Source organism: Megalopta genalis, unplaced genomic scaffold (assembly GCF_051020955.1).
Source record: "Megalopta genalis isolate 19385.01 unplaced genomic scaffold, iyMegGena1_principal scaffold0119, whole genome shotgun sequence".
Lineage (NCBI taxonomy): Eukaryota > Metazoa > Arthropoda > Insecta > Hymenoptera > Halictidae > Megalopta > Megalopta genalis.
Genome location: NW_027476188.1, coordinates 475,202 through 492,740, shown reverse-complemented (window position 1 = coordinate 492,740; position 17,539 = coordinate 475,202). Strand labels below are relative to the sequence as shown.

At 32.9% G+C, this 17,539-nt stretch overlaps 1 protein-coding gene across 1 annotated transcript; it reads right to left on the bottom strand.

Annotated features, from left to right (window-relative positions):
* Positions 1 to 72: 72 nt before the first annotated feature.
* Positions 73 to 16,161, bottom strand: LOC143262361 (uncharacterized). Its single transcript, XM_076528191.1, has 3 exons — positions 16,066 to 16,161; positions 14,266 to 14,958; positions 73 to 208 (listed from the first exon to the last, which is right to left on the bottom strand). Exons 1-3 carry the CDS (start codon positions 16,071 to 16,073, stop codon positions 73 to 75), a joined length of 837 nt encoding a protein of 278 aa, XP_076384306.1. The 5' UTR covers positions 16,074 to 16,161.
* Positions 16,162 to 17,539: the final 1,378 nt, after the last annotated feature.

The following is a 17,539-nucleotide window of genomic DNA, read 5'->3' as shown; positions in this document are numbered from 1 at the left end:
CTATTTTTATGCGGGTACGTTTATGTGGTAGCCAGTAATTTTCATGACGTTGTAATGACCAGAACTATAATTCTAGGCAATCATAGGTCTGTTGAAGCTGGTGATACTTCTGATTCTAACCGCATTCCTGTTCTCTCTCGCTGCCGTAACACGGTTGATGGAGCTGACTGTCATCGTAATGTATCCGGTGCCCATTTTCGTGCTCAGACTATTTTCGAGAGTAGTCGTGAGTACATGTATAAAGGCAAATCTTACTTTCTGAAACATTCGCTCTTCCCATAAATCATCTTAATATTATGCTAATTTCTTAACATAACATTGGCTATTAACTTTTTAGTTTATCTAACAAGTAACTTACGTGGTCAGCATTAGTAAAATTAAGAAATTATTAATCACTGTCTCGAAACCATTTTTATGCAAAATAATCGAATATTCTTGGTAGTTGATTGTGATAATTTTTCAGCATTTTGCTAGTGGTTTTTCGGTTGATTTAGTAACTTCTGCGGTCGTCGTTAAAAAATTTAATATAAATTATATTATTCATAATCACTAAACCATTTTTATGCAAACTTCTGGTCAAAATATTTTAAAAGTTGATGGACAATTTTGTCGTGCCTCGCTAGTGACTTTTCAGTTTACCTAGTAACTTCTGTGATCGACGTTAATAAAGTAAATAATAAAATGAATTGCACACTACGAACGTGGTCCAAAAGTATCAATAACGTCGGGGTAATTATACATACTCGATCAGCAACAAGCGGTCCGAAAGCGTTCGTTGCTCGCTTTTTATTTAAACATTCGCGCTGGTGTCGACCCCGTGTATTTTCTCGCGGCATAAGCGCCCAGGAAAATGGAAAACTGTCATCGTGACTGAGGGAAGTCTGGTGAAATATTAGGTTATTACGCGATTTGGTAATCCCATATCGTCCCAGAATCCGTCGCGCGAGTAATTCGGTGAAATTAGATCAGCCATTATGCCGATCCGCAAAATTCCATCTTAAGAGAGATATTTCGGGCATTCGAAGGGATCATTAAACTCTCTAATTGTAAGTCGGCTTCATCAAAAACATCACTGACTTCTAATTTTTCTGAAATTTTAATTTCTATAATATTTTCAGACGCGTTTATAAATTCATTTCAAAAGGACATTCTATTTAAGCGTTTCAAATAAAATGTTTCACTAAAATGTTTAACTAAAATGATCATCTAAAATAATCACACACACACACACACACACACACACACAACTAAAATGTTTACAATTAAATGTTTGAAATGAATCATTCGTCTAAAATGTTTGAAATGTCTTTCTACCCCTAATTCACCCTTTCGGCAATCAACATTTGAAGCTTCAACCCTCAATCCCCCGATTTATATTAAAAGGGAAGTACAACATGAACTTACATAATAAAGATATGTAAGTATCTGCGAGCTTCCGAAAATTATGTGAATTTTCCACCCCAAAATTCGTCCCTACTGTAAATTAGATGTACAACACCGCCCCGCAACCAGCTGATTTACATTAAAAAGAGGAGAACCCAGCCGAAATTTACATGACATAAATAATATTAGTATCAACAAACTTTCCAAAATAATACAAACTGCCAACTTTGCACCCCAAACTCACCCCTTTGGGTAACTTGTGTACAAGAGGGGAACCTCGAACCCTTGCTTACAGAATACGTGTAGACAAGAAAATATTATCAGAGCGCAGGGAGTGTCTTAGAATAATCTTAACTGTCAATTTTGCACCTCAAAATCACCCTTTCAATAGTTGATATCTTTATCATCAAGCCTCGGCGCCCTGATTCAGAAAATAAAGGAAAGCTAACTTAAATTTATTTAACGTATTTAATAGAAATGTATTAGCAAACCTGGTCTAAGTCGATTTTATAAAAATACGTCGGCATGCAGAAATATTCCGGAATGATTGTAAATGTTCACTTTGCCCACGATCAATCGGTCATTAACCCTCGACCATTCCATTCACATCGAAAAGGGAAGCCGGACCTTTATTGACTGAAATCAGCATTCGTGAATATTTCACAGTAATTTAAAATACTCACCTTACACCCCAAATTTACTTCAGCAGTAACTAATACACGTCAGTCATTAACCCTGGACCTTTAAATTTATAAGGAAATGGAGTTCTAGCTTAAATCTATTGACAAAAATAAATCAATACTTATCAATATTTCGAAATTATTTTAAATATTAACTATGCACTCCGAATTCACCCCTTCAGTAATTATCACCTTGGTCAACAACCCTTAATTTACATTAGAAAGAAAATCTAGCCAAAATCTATTTATTGAATACATAGGAGCATGTAGACATAAGCAGAAGTGTAACTTAATATTTAAATTAAAATTAAAAAAATTAAAATTTTGAGATTTAAATAATTGAAACTTTGTAATACAAATTCAATTCTTTAGTAATTGATATATTGGAACTCAAGTTCCAACCCTTTAATTTACATTATCCTAAATTTATTCACTAAGTATACATATGTATATCAGCGCAAATAGTATTCTAAATCTTTTCGTCCCTCTCTAAAACCCAAATGAAAAATAACATTTTATTTGCATAATAAATATTTTTTTTATCATTTGCAATAATAAATAAATAATTTGTCGAATTATTTGAATGATTTTTTAATGAAATAAAAAATTTTATTATTACTAGCAATATAAAATATCAATTCAATTTGCAATCTTTTTTTTTCACTACACCCCGAACCCTCCATTTCATACGCCATCCACCAAGCTCCATAAAAACCCGTCCACCTAACCTAAACCTTCGACCCTAAAATCCGCAAGAAAAAAAATCGTGACCACTTCCGTCTGCGAGAAATCTTTGCTATCGATGGGCGAACGACTTTTCCAACGGAATTTTTCGGGGACCGAGCGATCTCAGCGACTCTGCGAGATATCTGGAAGCGGCTTACGCAAAAGATCGGCATCGTTCGTTGCCCGGAGCACGAAGGCCAGGAAAATATTTTTCTGGCGTCGATTTTCACGGTCGGGGCACGATCCTCCAATTCATTTCACTGGGTTAGGTCGCGGAGGCTTGAGACTGCATTCTTCCAGTTCACCCACCTCCCCATTTTTTCGTCGACGAAATAAGGGACCCGATAGGAGCCGCGCCAGAAATGGCGGTTAGAGTGTGCGATGGGATCGGCGAGAGTGTGGAGGGGAGAATTTTTGTATTCCGACGTTTGCACGTTCCTTCGACAGATGACACCCGACGCCACACGTCGCACTTTTCGCTCAAAGAGTTGGCCACAATCCACAACTTCGTGCGACTTTTATGAAAATCGGTGTTTTCATGTTTTCGAGGTTTCCTGAATTTGAATGCGCTGTCGATACGAAATGCGACACCAGACGCTATCGACGTACACAAGCATTGTTTCGAACTTATTTTTCGTAGATGTTAATTTTAGTTGAACATTTTATTTTGAACACTTCATTTTAAACATATTGGTTGTGAATACTTTATTTTACACATTTTAGTTGAACATTTTATTTTAAGCATGTTTATCGAACAGTTTGTTTGAACATTTAATCTAAACATTTTAGTTGTACATTTTACTTTATATATTTTCATTGACCAAGTACTTATTTTTTGTGGATGTCAATATTTTTCTATTTTAGCTACAATATTTGCCTACGATTTTTGACTACAATTATATGATTGGAATATAAAATTTCATACGACGATCTTCGTGTTAAGTAATTTTTGTATTTAATTGTGATAAAAATGTTTACTTAACCAATTTTTTTTAAATAATATTATAGGTCACGTAGTACAAATATATTGTCTAAAGTAGTAATAAAGAATATTATCAGTTATGAACAATATGATTATAGACAATGTAATAAGAAAAACATAATCAATTATAAATATTGTTTAAATTATTGTTACATATGTATTGTTAACTAGGGATATGTCTTTTTCTATCGCTCCATTGTGTGGTTTTCGTATGTACAACAGATCCGACGTCCATTTTTTCGTTTTTTTTTCGTAATCCGCTTGATATTTGTATCTGAAAAAAAGATACTACTCCTGAGGACTACTCCTGTTTCCAGCACACTTTTATACAACACTCTGTATATTGTTACCGATATTCTTGTAGAGCATCGAAAGACAAATGCAACGAGTATAATGAATATATACAGTGACTCGCATTAATATTCGGACACGATATTGATACAAGAACAATTGCTCCTTTTTATTGTTTATGATAGTATTATTGAATCAATTGTTTTCTCATACAAAGTAAGTAGAAACATAAATTTTGTTTATTTATTGCACATGTTCTTTTGTATAATAAGCGATGAACAAGATTGTGAGGAAATTTAACGTCACAAAAATATTCGGACAGTGAATGAATTACATTAATTTTATATAAAATGAAAATCTTTTTAATCACGTTATCATAATATTAATATTTTGTCGGTTGACCCTTTTGTTTTATTACTTCATGTAATCGCTTGGGCATGTTACAGATGACTTTATTTAAATAATCCGACGAAATTCGTTTCCATTCGTCTAACAAACGTTGTTTTATCTTTGTTGTTGTCTTTGTAAGTATTGTACGAATTTTGTGGTCCAGTTGATCCCATAAATTTTTAATTGGATTTAAATCAGGCGATTGAGGAGAAGGATGCAGTACTTTTGGACAATTGTTTAACAAATATTCCTGTACAATTCTGACCTTGTGTTTAGGATCACTGTCCTAATAAAACTTAAAACTGTACGTACACCCATATTTATAACACTTGTAATTAAATTTTCTTTAAAAAATGTCCAAATATTTCATTTTATCCATAATACCATCGATAAAAACTAGTTCACCTATACCTACGGACTGTCCGATTATTTTTGTGACGTTAAATTTCGTCACTATCTTGTTTATCGCTTATTATACAAAAGGACATGTGCAATAAATAAACAAAATTTATGTTTCTACTTACTTTAAGGAGTGCTTTATTATATGAGAAAACAATTGATTCAATAATATTGTTGCGAATTACTGCATTTCTTTCGCGTCGCGGCATTTTATTTACAATAAAGTACATAAACTATAATACAACTCAATTCAATTATGTTTGAGATCTTTGGACCGCTCGACGGTCCGATCCCGACTCTTCGATTGTCCGTTGATAACACACCTCCGTGGCAACCCCTCTCTTCTATTATTCTTTAAGGAGGTGTTCACAACAGGGCTGTTTCACATTACAGCCACTTGATTTGGACAAGTCGCCGTAACAATATTATCATAAACATTAAAAAAGAGATATAATTCTTGTAACAATATCGTGTCCGAAACATTAAGTAATCAACTTTCAAACGCAAACATATCGAGGTTAAACAATCGAAAGTATTCAATCATTATACTTGTTGGATTCGTTTCTTCGCCCTTCATCAAAACACGTACGATTCTATTTAAAATTAAACGAAAATAATTTATCAAAAATATTTAAGTTCCTCTGCTTTCAGACGCTACTATCTCAGGATTAAATGACCACAATACTACTCGTCTTATCATGCTCTTGTTACGAGCCGAGGGCCAGGCAGTTTGGGTGGCCGGAGGTTGCATGTAATTGGAATTTTTGGATGAGGTGCGTAGACCAGCCGATGTTTATTTCGACACGGGTAGCTACCTTTAAAATTAGGATAAGGTGTTTGGAGAAATTGATATTAGGGTTAGAAAAGAAATAAAGATATACCTCGAGCGGTTAAGATATATCTTGGTGGGTTATACCAACTACTGGTTTGAAACAGGAGGTGGAAATGATTAAACTTGAAACCAAAGAAAACTGGTAAAAACTAAATTATTACGCGTTGGGTTTTACAACTGTAAGTAAGTTTTCGCGGAAGAAGAATTGAAACTCGATGTTACTAATGTTTCCGCGTCGACGAATGACTCGAAACTAGCCCAATTCCCGGTCGCGTTTGGGCCCTTTATATAGTCAGTTTTTCTGTGGAAAAATGGTAGTGGGGATGATCCTATGTGGTCCGACTCCAGAAATGTTCGTCGTCGTACTCTCTCGGAGGTACTCGACTCGCGATATACAAATGAATCCCCGGCTGGCTGGCGCCAGCCTGGCGTATGCCTTCAGGAGGGAATATAAAAAATTCGTGGGAAGATTCTCCGTACGTTACACTCTAAAAGGCTCTTGAAAGCAAGCTACGAAATTCTTTTATTTCCGAATACCATAATCTGCGAAGCTTCAGAAAATCGGGTCTGCTTTATTCTACGTCCACCGAGATGGATATCCGGCGATCGTAATCCGCCGTTCGCAGAAGTCAGGAGACCAGAAACATAAAAACAACCGTGTCGCTGAAATTTCGCAACTCCATGTATCGGATTAACCGTCGGAAGACGGTTTCGATGGTCGCGGGCAACGTCTTACGACCGTTAGTCTATACGTACTCCGAATATCGTTTTCCGGCAAATTTTTTTTTGGGGGGGGGGATAGTACTGCTATGCTCCATAAGGTACGGAAGAAAGCGGTGGAGGGGGACGGAACTAAAGGAAACCAGAAATCCTGCTGGATGATTGGCTTCTATCTTCAGTACGATCGGGTCGCGCCGTTTATTTACAACACAGAGGCAACCTTTAGCGAACACCAACGACGACCCCCCACCCCACCCCGATCCAGCACCTAAAGGTGTCGGTGATGCAGCCACGTAGTGTTTGCACTCGTGGTTGGAGTGGCGAAAGCGACGATTCGTTACCGGGAAACACGCGAGTGTCGATCGAGTTTTCCTTCTTCGGTTTCGGCGGCGCTGTTGGTGCGGCGAGTTTATTGGAAATTTGTGGCGACGGCGGGGAATATCAATTTTGGTGGGACGTGACTGGGAACAGGTTTTTGGCAGCGTTAAAAGGAACGCATTGAAATTGCGTATCGCTTCTAACGGTTAAGATTCGAATTAAAAAATGCGATCAATTACGAAGAATATTATTTTTGGTTTATGGACCGTCGAGGTCATTTCAACCCGTGGCGTTTGGATCATTGCTTAACACGTTCGCCCGCAGCATAAAGAACGTCATATTAATGTTCTGAATATAATTATTTAAAATTATAGCACATAGCATGATATTTAGAGAATTGATGCCTTCACTTTGGCGGCATTTTCATCATGTCGCGTAAGATGATACAATGTATTTAATGCAATAAATACAATAAATATAACTATGCTGATAGCGAACGTAACATAATTTAATTACTCAGCTTTTGGCAATTATGTAAAATACTAGAAATAGTATTTAATGTATTACATTATATTATATATAATGTACAGTTTTTAGTATGATATACAGTATAAATGTATTTAATTATACTATATAATACACGATATAATAATTTAGTATAATATACAGTATAATATATATATATATTTATATACCATATATATATTATACTGTATATTATACTAAATTATTATATTGTATATTATATAGTATAATTATATATATATATATACATAATTATAATTATATATTATAAAATATAAAAAATGTTAATTTAATAATATTTTATTAATTATATATATATATTTATATATAAAATATATATAATTAATAATATTATCAAATTTACATTTTTTATATTTTTTTATTGCTGCAGCATTTAATACATTATTACCGTATTAAATTATGCATTAACCTAATAAGAATGGTTTAGTACGATTACATTGTGTATAATGTTATTGATCCTGGAATTCCTAATAAATTAAACATTATTTAAAATCATGGAAATTTGAGTTCCTCGTTGTATTATTCAAATATTTTAATGATGCAACAATCTAGTTATCGTTATTTATGCGATAGTAATTATTGATATCTAAATTCCTCATAAATGTGATATCAATAAATAATCATTGTACGTCATATAACAAACATTGTTAAAAAGAACAATATGAGACAATTTTAAACAATATCATATGAAAATATAACATTGAGCATCATATATCCCATAAATTTAATATAAAATTCGTATCGATGTCATTATAATTCCGTTCAATATTATTGGAGCTTTAATACCTGAACAAAAAATATTATTTAATAGCATGAGAGTTGAAGTTCTGTACAAAAAATATTATTAAATTATTATTATATATGTTATTATATATATTAAAATATTATATTCTCGAACTTAAAATTCATATTATCCTAACATTAATTAGTGTCGTTAAAATTCAAATTGCTGTTAAATTGACATAAACTAATATGATGAGAGGTATTATTGTTTCCTGTTGTCGAAATATAAATTTCTTATAAGCTAATATTGATTTCGTGAGAGACTGGATGTGGTTTGTGGTGAGTGGACGGTGACAAGGTGACTATGTACATATAATATTATACGATATTGGCTGTAATGTAATTAGAACTCGCCATTTGTGATTGTGATTGGAGTATGATGAATATTGTAATGCAACTGTAATTACATGCTATTAGGAGAAGATGATTGATTAAAACCATCAACCCAATTATATGTATATTAAATATAGAAAATAGTATAATACACACACAATAATTTTTTTTTTGTTAAGTTACACAATTTTGCTTCGTGTAATGCTTAAAAGTGTAAAATGATGATAACGATAATTTTATCATTTATAATATTGTTTGTTATATTCCCCGCCTATTTTATATCTTCTACACTTTCTAAAATTTTTGGTATTTCTATATTTGATCATTGGTAATTAGTTATTAATTTTATTTGTTATTTATATTAGTACTACCACGATTTACAGCGGGTATTTTTTATAGTTTTCCCCCAGTTTACATATCTTACAATTTTTAAATTTCTAGTACTTGTATATTTGACTATTGCATTTTCTGTAGACTCTATATTTTTCGTAATCACAACTTACACCGGTCTTTTTTTATAGTTTTCCCCTATTTTGCATCTTTCATAATTTTTAAATTTTTAGTTCTTGTGTATTTGACTATTCCATTTACGTAGTTTCTATATTTTAGTGTTTCTATATTCGCCAGTTGCATTTTAGTGGTTTCTATGGCTTTAGTATTTCTATATTTGATTATTACATTCGTGCAGTTTTTATATTTTTAATATTTCTTTATTTATTATGTATACTCTATTTATATTGTTTATACATATAGCCAAATATAAAAATACTAAAATGTAGAAGCTACATGAATTCAAAAATTCAGTAAATTTTATATTTGTTGTATATTAATAATCTATATTATAATATAATAATATAATAAATATAATATATATAGTAATATATAATAAATAGTATCCATATTTGAATATATCTACATTTGATTACTGAATTTATATAGTTTCTACATTTTACTATCTTTATACTTGATTATTGTATTTCGTCAAGTTTCTAATATTTCTATCATTTTCTTCTTAATTGTATTTTGCATGTATCGGAATTCTTCCATGTATTACAACGATTCTTACAATCATTGAGCTTCTGCTGTGATTTTTTAATGTATAGTATTTCTACAGTCGACGACATTTATCATTTGATGGATCGTGCGAAATCATTCGGCTCGAATTCACATTTAACTAAACTCGAATAGCGGAATTATGTTTGATGCGAGATTTTCGCGGAAAATTTTGCGAAACTCTCAACGGTATTGATCGACGAGAAAGAGAATGATCGACTTTCGAGTTCACGTCGTATTTGTTGCATAGGGGATTATGGATTTGATGGATTGATAATGAGCCAGCTATCAGCGCAAGGATTATTTCGTACTGGTTTCGTGAATGTTTGATAAGCTTCGATTAGGCCACTGATTTTACATGTCTATATAAAATATACATTTGTTGTTGTAATAATCTCTGTGCAATTCGTCAGGAGAAATTCATTATCGAACGTATTCTCCTTTTAATAATTGGGAACCATTTTAATGAAATTTGTTCATAATAATTATTATTATTATTATTATTTCCTCTGCAGTTCGATGAAAATTAACGAGAGAAAATCACCTTCTATAAACAAATACAACCGCGTATTATTCTTACGATTATTTCAACATTCATTTAAATTGAATTTATGTGTAATGATAATTAAATATTACATTGGTTGAAGTTACGTGAAAATCAAGAACAGAAAACATTTTCCATAAATAAATATATTTATTTTAATTATAATATTTATTTTAGTTACGAACTTATATGAAATAATTATTAAAACCTATTTTCAAAGAAGTTTCATGAAGATCGTGGAGAATAAAATCATTAGTAATAAATGGATATGTACACGTACATTTTTGTTAAAGATTGTCTCAATGTTTATTTAATTTTCAAATCATTCATAATTGATAATTATTTCATTGGTAATTCAGTAGAAATCTTCAGAATTAAAGTTTTCTTGTACATATATACATAAATATAAAGTTAAAAAAATTGTGTCTAAAAATATAGCAGTAATTTTCTTTCGAAAAGAAAACTTTCGAAATTATAATTAATATTGCTTGGTCATCTCTCGGCTCGCTAATGTGCTTCAATAATCAAACACAGCTATAATTCCCAAGAGTTCCATGCCATAATTATCACGTTCGAAAATTCAATTATTGTATAATATGAGAATCAATTCTATTTAGTATTTCACGAAACCGAAATATGGATGTATATAAATTCCATAATTGATATACAAGGAAATTCATTTATTTAATAACGAGAAAGCTACGTATTTAGTGTATCACGAATGAAAACAATAATTGAAACAATTTTTAATTAGTTATATAATATTTTCGGGATTATTTTTATTAAAATTGTATAATTGATATAACTGCGGAATCGAATGATGCGAGAGAAGTGAAAATCAATGTATTCAATGATCGGCTGATGATTGAGAAGTGAGAGGCGATTGAGATTGTTATTTACATATGTCGAGAATATAGTGCGTGAAATTAGCGTAAATATTCGCGTGTATATTTTAATTTTTTGTACAATCAATTGACAATATAAATTGATGAAATTTGATTATCAACAGTATACAACAACTCTGAAAATTCTTCGACATTTTGCTTTTATTGAAATTCCTTAATAACATATCATTTAATATCATCGAAATTCAAATTGCTGTAAATTTTCGCATTAGCATTGCTGAAATTAAAATTCGTATTAATCTAACATTAACTGGTGTCGTTCAAATTGTAATTGCTATAAAATTAACATAAGCTATGTGGTCTGGCTAGAACTTACTATTGTTATAATTTATATTATTTACCATTATAAATTGATAAAATATGATTATCAACAATGTTGAACAATATAAAATTCTTATGATATTTCAATTTTTATTTTAAATTTCGTTCGAAGAATCGCTGTTCCTGTCAACAACCAAACTTCGTCTGAGGAATAATTACCCTTCCACAAAATTCAACTATTCCGATCCCTTCATTATAAAGTTTTTAATATTCGTATAGCCTCGGGCTATTTATAAATTCCTCGGAGAAAAAATTTTACAGATTCTCCGACGTAATTAACCCCTTGAAATACGATTTCTTTCATTGTCATGTTGATTAGCATACTCTGTCGTTAATAAATTCTACACGAGACAGAAAATTTATATTTGTTACATTATATGACTGCATTGTTTTAAATGACAACATATTCAATTTTTATTGTAACATATTTTTGAATATTTAGTACATATCGAATATATATCATTCGAGCAAGGAGGGGATAGTTTTACCCTTAAAAATATAAACGAAGGAAAGAAATTCAATTTTTTAATATCTTTAAATTTTTATCTTAAATTTTTTTAATATCTGGTGCAATTTTAAAAATATGGAAGTTCTATCTCAAAGAAAATAAAAAGGGGTGCAAAATCTAATTTTCGCTGGAAGTAATTTCTTAATATCCAATAAAATTGTAGAAATAATTATGCAGAGAGGGAAACATCTACAAGATACCACATTCATTCAGGGGGTAGTTTCGTACTACGAAAAATAAAAAGGGATGAAACATTTAATTTTCACTGCAAATATTTTATTAATATACGGTAAAATTTTAGAAATAAACATGGAGATAGGTAATATCTAGACATCGTTATTAAGGCGGTAGTTTCACCCTGAAGAAAGTAAGGAAGGCATGAAAAATTTAATTTATGTTATAAACAGCTTTTTAATGTCATGAGAATTTTGATAACATATACAAAAATAGGGTAACATCTACATATCGCAATTAAAAAGGGGCTGTTCCGCTCTAAAAAAAAATAGGTAAAGGGGATAAAAAGTTCAAATTTTATTATACGCATTATTTTAATACCTGATAAATTTGCAAAATATACAAGAAAATGGGATAACATCAGGATGTCGTTGTTAAAGGGGCAGTTTCACCGTGCAGAAAATAAAAAGGGGATGAAAATTTTTTGTTCAGGAGCAATTAAAATTATGAAATAAAATTGTCCGACATTCATAATTTCGACATAAAAATCATCGAAAAATCGTAAATTATCCGTCGCGACGCGTGCTCACGAGCCAGAATCAGCGTAATCGTTTAACTCCTGCGAAATTTGCCCTAATCGCGATCATCTGAAGCTGTAGTGACTCCGTGTCATTGTTACAAGTGCGCCAACGATATTTCACCAAATTCTGATTCGCTGGATCAACCGAAACTTGCTGGACCAATTGAATTTCGGCGGCCGGGGGTGGCCAGCCGCCTTCGTAAAGGTCGCGCGAACATGATAATCACATTTCCGACTCAGCGCGAATATTTTTGGCTCTACGCACGGCCGGCACTACACCATAAATCGCACGAAACGAAAAATGGTTCGATGGAACTCGAGCGATAAGCGAAAATGAAACTTTGTTGGTCATTTTTCAAATTCGCGTGCTTCTGATAAGTTCGAAACGTTTCTCCGGCGTATGAAATCACCGTGATTCTGTGGAACGAAGTATTCCCTTTCCAACGAATCCAAGAACGTTGATCTGCGATACTTTGTTGCAAATTTATAGCAGTTTTGAAAAAAAGTATACAAGATTAATGTGATTTCTGAGGTCGTGGAATTCTAGGCGAACATTTTTCGAAATTCAGAATACCATAACTTCGTTAAAAAATATCGTAGGGTGGTGTTTTTCTACTCATTTTAGAAGTCCAATTTCCCAGTTTCGTAGCATCTTAATTCTCCTGTTTTATAAATTTTATTTCGTTAATACCCTGCACTGTAAATAAAAATGGTTCCGTCCTGTCGATTTCTCATATTCGCATAGATCTGAGTGGTTCAAAAAATTGTTTGGCAAACGCAATCACAATTATTTTAACGAACGAAGTCTCCCCTTTCGAATGAGCCCGAAAGTATTGATCTATGATTTTTGTTTGCCATCGTATAGCACCTTGGATTCTCTTCCGAATGAAATTCTGAAATTCAAAATACCGTAACTTTGTTAACAAAAAAAACTGTAGAATGGTGTTCTTAGATACATTTCAAAGGGTGAAATCTTCGCTTTCGCGCCGTTTGGATTATTTAGTATTAGTGCCCGATCGCGAGTGCCTGATCTCCGTTCCTTCATGAAGTGGCTGAAACGACGAGAAACGTGGCAGAAAAGTATAAATTTCATTGTTTTGTTTCTACACTTTTCATTGATAAGTGTTACATCGACGAGATTGCATAGCGAATATATTTTAGCCAATTGGTGTTATTTCAATCATTTCGATGATAATTTTAATGACAATAATTTCAAGGATAATAATTTCAAAGATAATAATTTCGAGAATTATATTTCCAAAGACAACAATTTCGGAGACAACACTTTCTAGAATAACAATTACAAAGATAGTAATTTCTAGGATAACAATTTCAAAAATAATAATTTCTAGAATAATTTCTGGGATAATTTCGAAGGTAATAATTTCGAAGATAGTAATTTCGAAGATAATGATTTCGAAGATATCAATGTCGAAGATAACAATTTTGAAGATAACAATTTCGAAAATGATAATTTCAGAATTAATAATTTCAAAGATGATAATTTCGAAGATAATAATTGACAATTTCGGTCGAAATTATAGAAATCCTGTTAAATACAAGCAAATACTAAATAAAATATAATTTTCTTGACATTGCGATATCTTCTGAACCGTCGATTAGTTCTTTATTTTCTTGGCTACAACAGTGAAGTCACGATGCTCCTTCCCTATTCTCTTGCGGAACGATACGTCACTATAACGAAAGCCCCTGTAATTAATCCTTTCCAAGACCTTTAAGCGGCACCTCCTCGCGATGATCTGCGCGTAATTGGAAGTCATGATTGCAGTCACTAACTTCGGTATGCTCAGAAAATTATGGATCACGCTATTAATTCCAGTGTCAGATATCGGTACTTTCACTTGCTGTCCATTATTCAGCGCATTGGCAACCTCCACGGACACGGACACTAAGCCCTCGCCAATTTTTCGCTGCTGCATCTCCGGCAGCGTAGCCAGGAACATCAACTCCATAATACAATCAATATTATAATATTTGAATAAATTTATCTTGCTGTGTATAGCAATCAGAAAATCTACGTAGCCCCTGGCCCGGTGATGTACGCAATTATCCTTGAATCTTTCAAGCCAACTCTTTTGGCAAGGTCGCCAGAGGACCGGGCGATGTCGACGAAACGGTGGGCGCCCACACGGACGTCGCGGGTTAGTTACAGGATCTCTCGGCATCGGATGATCTCTCAATATCTTAATTTTATTGAGAACAACACCAACAACTTCCCCAGTCTTGACGTCGACTGCAACAATGCTGACACCGTCTTTAGCAATTTCCACACAGAGCTCCTCGAGCGCTCTGACGCTACAAGGCGCCGATATCAGATTTACGGCTTTGCAGATGCTCTCGTTGGGGAAAAAGCTTTTCCTTATTACTTGTAATGCTCCCTCCAAAGTATCCTCCGTCAGAGACTCGAACTCGATTTCTCCACCTTCTATGGAGCCCCACTCAATGCAGGATTCAGTATTAGTTCTGGAACTGAACGAAAAGAAACAATTAATTAGTATGCACGTAATATTAAACGGTATATTAAACGACGGAAGCTTTAATCGAATCAAGTTTCCAGAAACGTTTGGAGATACAGTAATGTCTTCCTAACTGACGCTCGGATTACGCACAGAAATGGACAATCTGGGAAGAGGAGACACGATTACTCGAGCCTCGCGGCTCGTTTTTATAGTTATCGGTGAATCGACAACTTTGTAGACGACTCGTTTTTATAAGCGAATAGATTGGAAATATCTATACGCCAGGATTAAACACATTTTTCCGTTCCGAAAAACTTGCAATTTCTCGATCCATCCGTTTCGAATGGCACGATGTTTCAATGCGCATACTTCTAAATTCATAATTTCGAAATTATCTGGTTTCTGTAGTTTCTGATTTTTAAGATTCCAATTCCAATTCAAATCAAATTGACGGTTTTTAAATTCTCTGATTTATAAATTTACAATTTCGAAGTCAGCTGATTTCTATATGATCAAATTTTTAAGATTTCAATTTCTAAATTCTTTGATTTATAAATTCACGATTTTTCAGTTTTCTGAAATTTTAATTGTTATCAACTGGTTTCTAAATGTTCTAGTTCTTACCGTTTCAATTTCTGAATTGTTTGATTTCTGCATTTACGCTTTTTAAGATTTCCGACTCTTAAATTTACAAATTTTTAAATCATCTGCTTCCCAAATTTTCTAAATCTTATCATTTTAATTTCTAAATTCTTTGATTTACAAATTCACGATTTTTAAGTTCTCCGATTTCTATATATATAAATGTACATTTTTTAAATTATCTAGTATTTAAATTTTCTAATTTTCAAGATTTCAATTTACAAATTTGAATAATCGTATCTCCTCTTCCCAACTTGTCCATCTTCGTGCACTATCCGAGCGTCAATTAGGGAGAATTCTCCGTATCCGGCCAAAATAGAGGTTGACTCATATCTCGATGAAAAATATATTTTATTTATAAATATTTAAATTCGTAAAAATAAATTGTCTTTCTTATACCCGACACACGGAAAACATTAGTCAAAACAAGTGACTGAAGAATGTTCGCGGAAGAATATAGCAAAAATGTACGTACCATTCCATTTTAGTTCACTAAGAAATTCTCACTATACTTCACTGGGAAAATTAACTGAGAAAATTCGCCGAGGTCTTCGCACTGATCACTGCTGCACTGATCACAGAATGAGTGTTTCCGTTGACATCGGCAGGGTATTTATACTGTCCTTGCTAAAGGACAGAACGTCCTAATCAGCAAAGACGAACAATGACAAAAGGATACTACCCGAAAAAAAATGCGCCAGGTATGAAAACGTCTCCCGTGGAAAACCATTAGCCACCGCGGCCGGCTATCAGGTAAGCACGTGTACCTGCGATGACCGGTCGTGTCATACGGATTTTACAAGGATCGGTTCGTTCGGTTAAATTAAAAGAAAAAGAAAAGCGGCGGATTAGGCCGAGCTAGTGGAAATGAGTCAATTGAAGGAACCATCGTAAACAGGCTCGCACCGAGCCTTGATGAAAATTATGATTTGCAAGGGAAAGCAGAACCTACGGGGACTAATTAGGGCCTGGTTATTTACAGTACCTTTGTTATTGGATATATTTACAGGGTGAAGTTATCGAAAACATGTTCCTACAAAAGTTGTTTAGCATGAAAGGGGGCATTCGATGGTATGAAGAATTTTCCTGCAGGTATAGTGATGCGGGAGATATCCAAGTGGAATTAATGTTTTCAAATGTCATCTTTGTATAGCGATGCCGAGAGATCTGTTACATACGAAAAATATAAGGATATGAAACAGTTATTACATTATGTAACGCCTGTGCATCATGACTATTTCAAAACACCGCCACATAAAGAGAGTAAATAAATAATAACAATATCTTATTTTAAGTTTAACAATATATAAATATATTTAACGTTCAAAATAAGAAACGAGACTCCTATTTTATTTATTGTAATTATTAATAAACAAAATTATATGGATTAATAGAAAATATATTTCGAATGATATTTAAAATTTCATAATTGAAATTAAATGATTATTACAATTGATTAATTATGAAAATGATGTAAGTCCATTTAAAGCCAGCAAACATGTATTACTTTGGTTAAATTACATATTGATAAATTAGTAGTATTTTATTTTTTTATACATAATATAACAGCTGTCTGTTGAAACGAACAACGTGATATTATTTCATGTAGTAAAATGATATAAATGCAATGCATATGCGACAAATGAACGCAAGTCGCTAGCTGAAATCTACACATGCATTCAACTGTGCACTAGCAAAAGTCCAGAAAAGCTGTTATTGAAATTAATTTCTCAATGCCATAAATAAAGTTTTTATTTTCAAATAAAACTTTTTTTAATAATCGCTCTATTTGTCATAGCGTGTCATAGCGTATTAGGGATTTCAATTTTGTATCGCGCCTCGGGCACCAGTACGCATTAATCCGCCAATGCTTGGGAGGGCTCTTTATTTCGCCCTTGCTGAAGAACAGAGAACTCGTATTCGTCAAGGACGAACAATGCCGGCGAAAA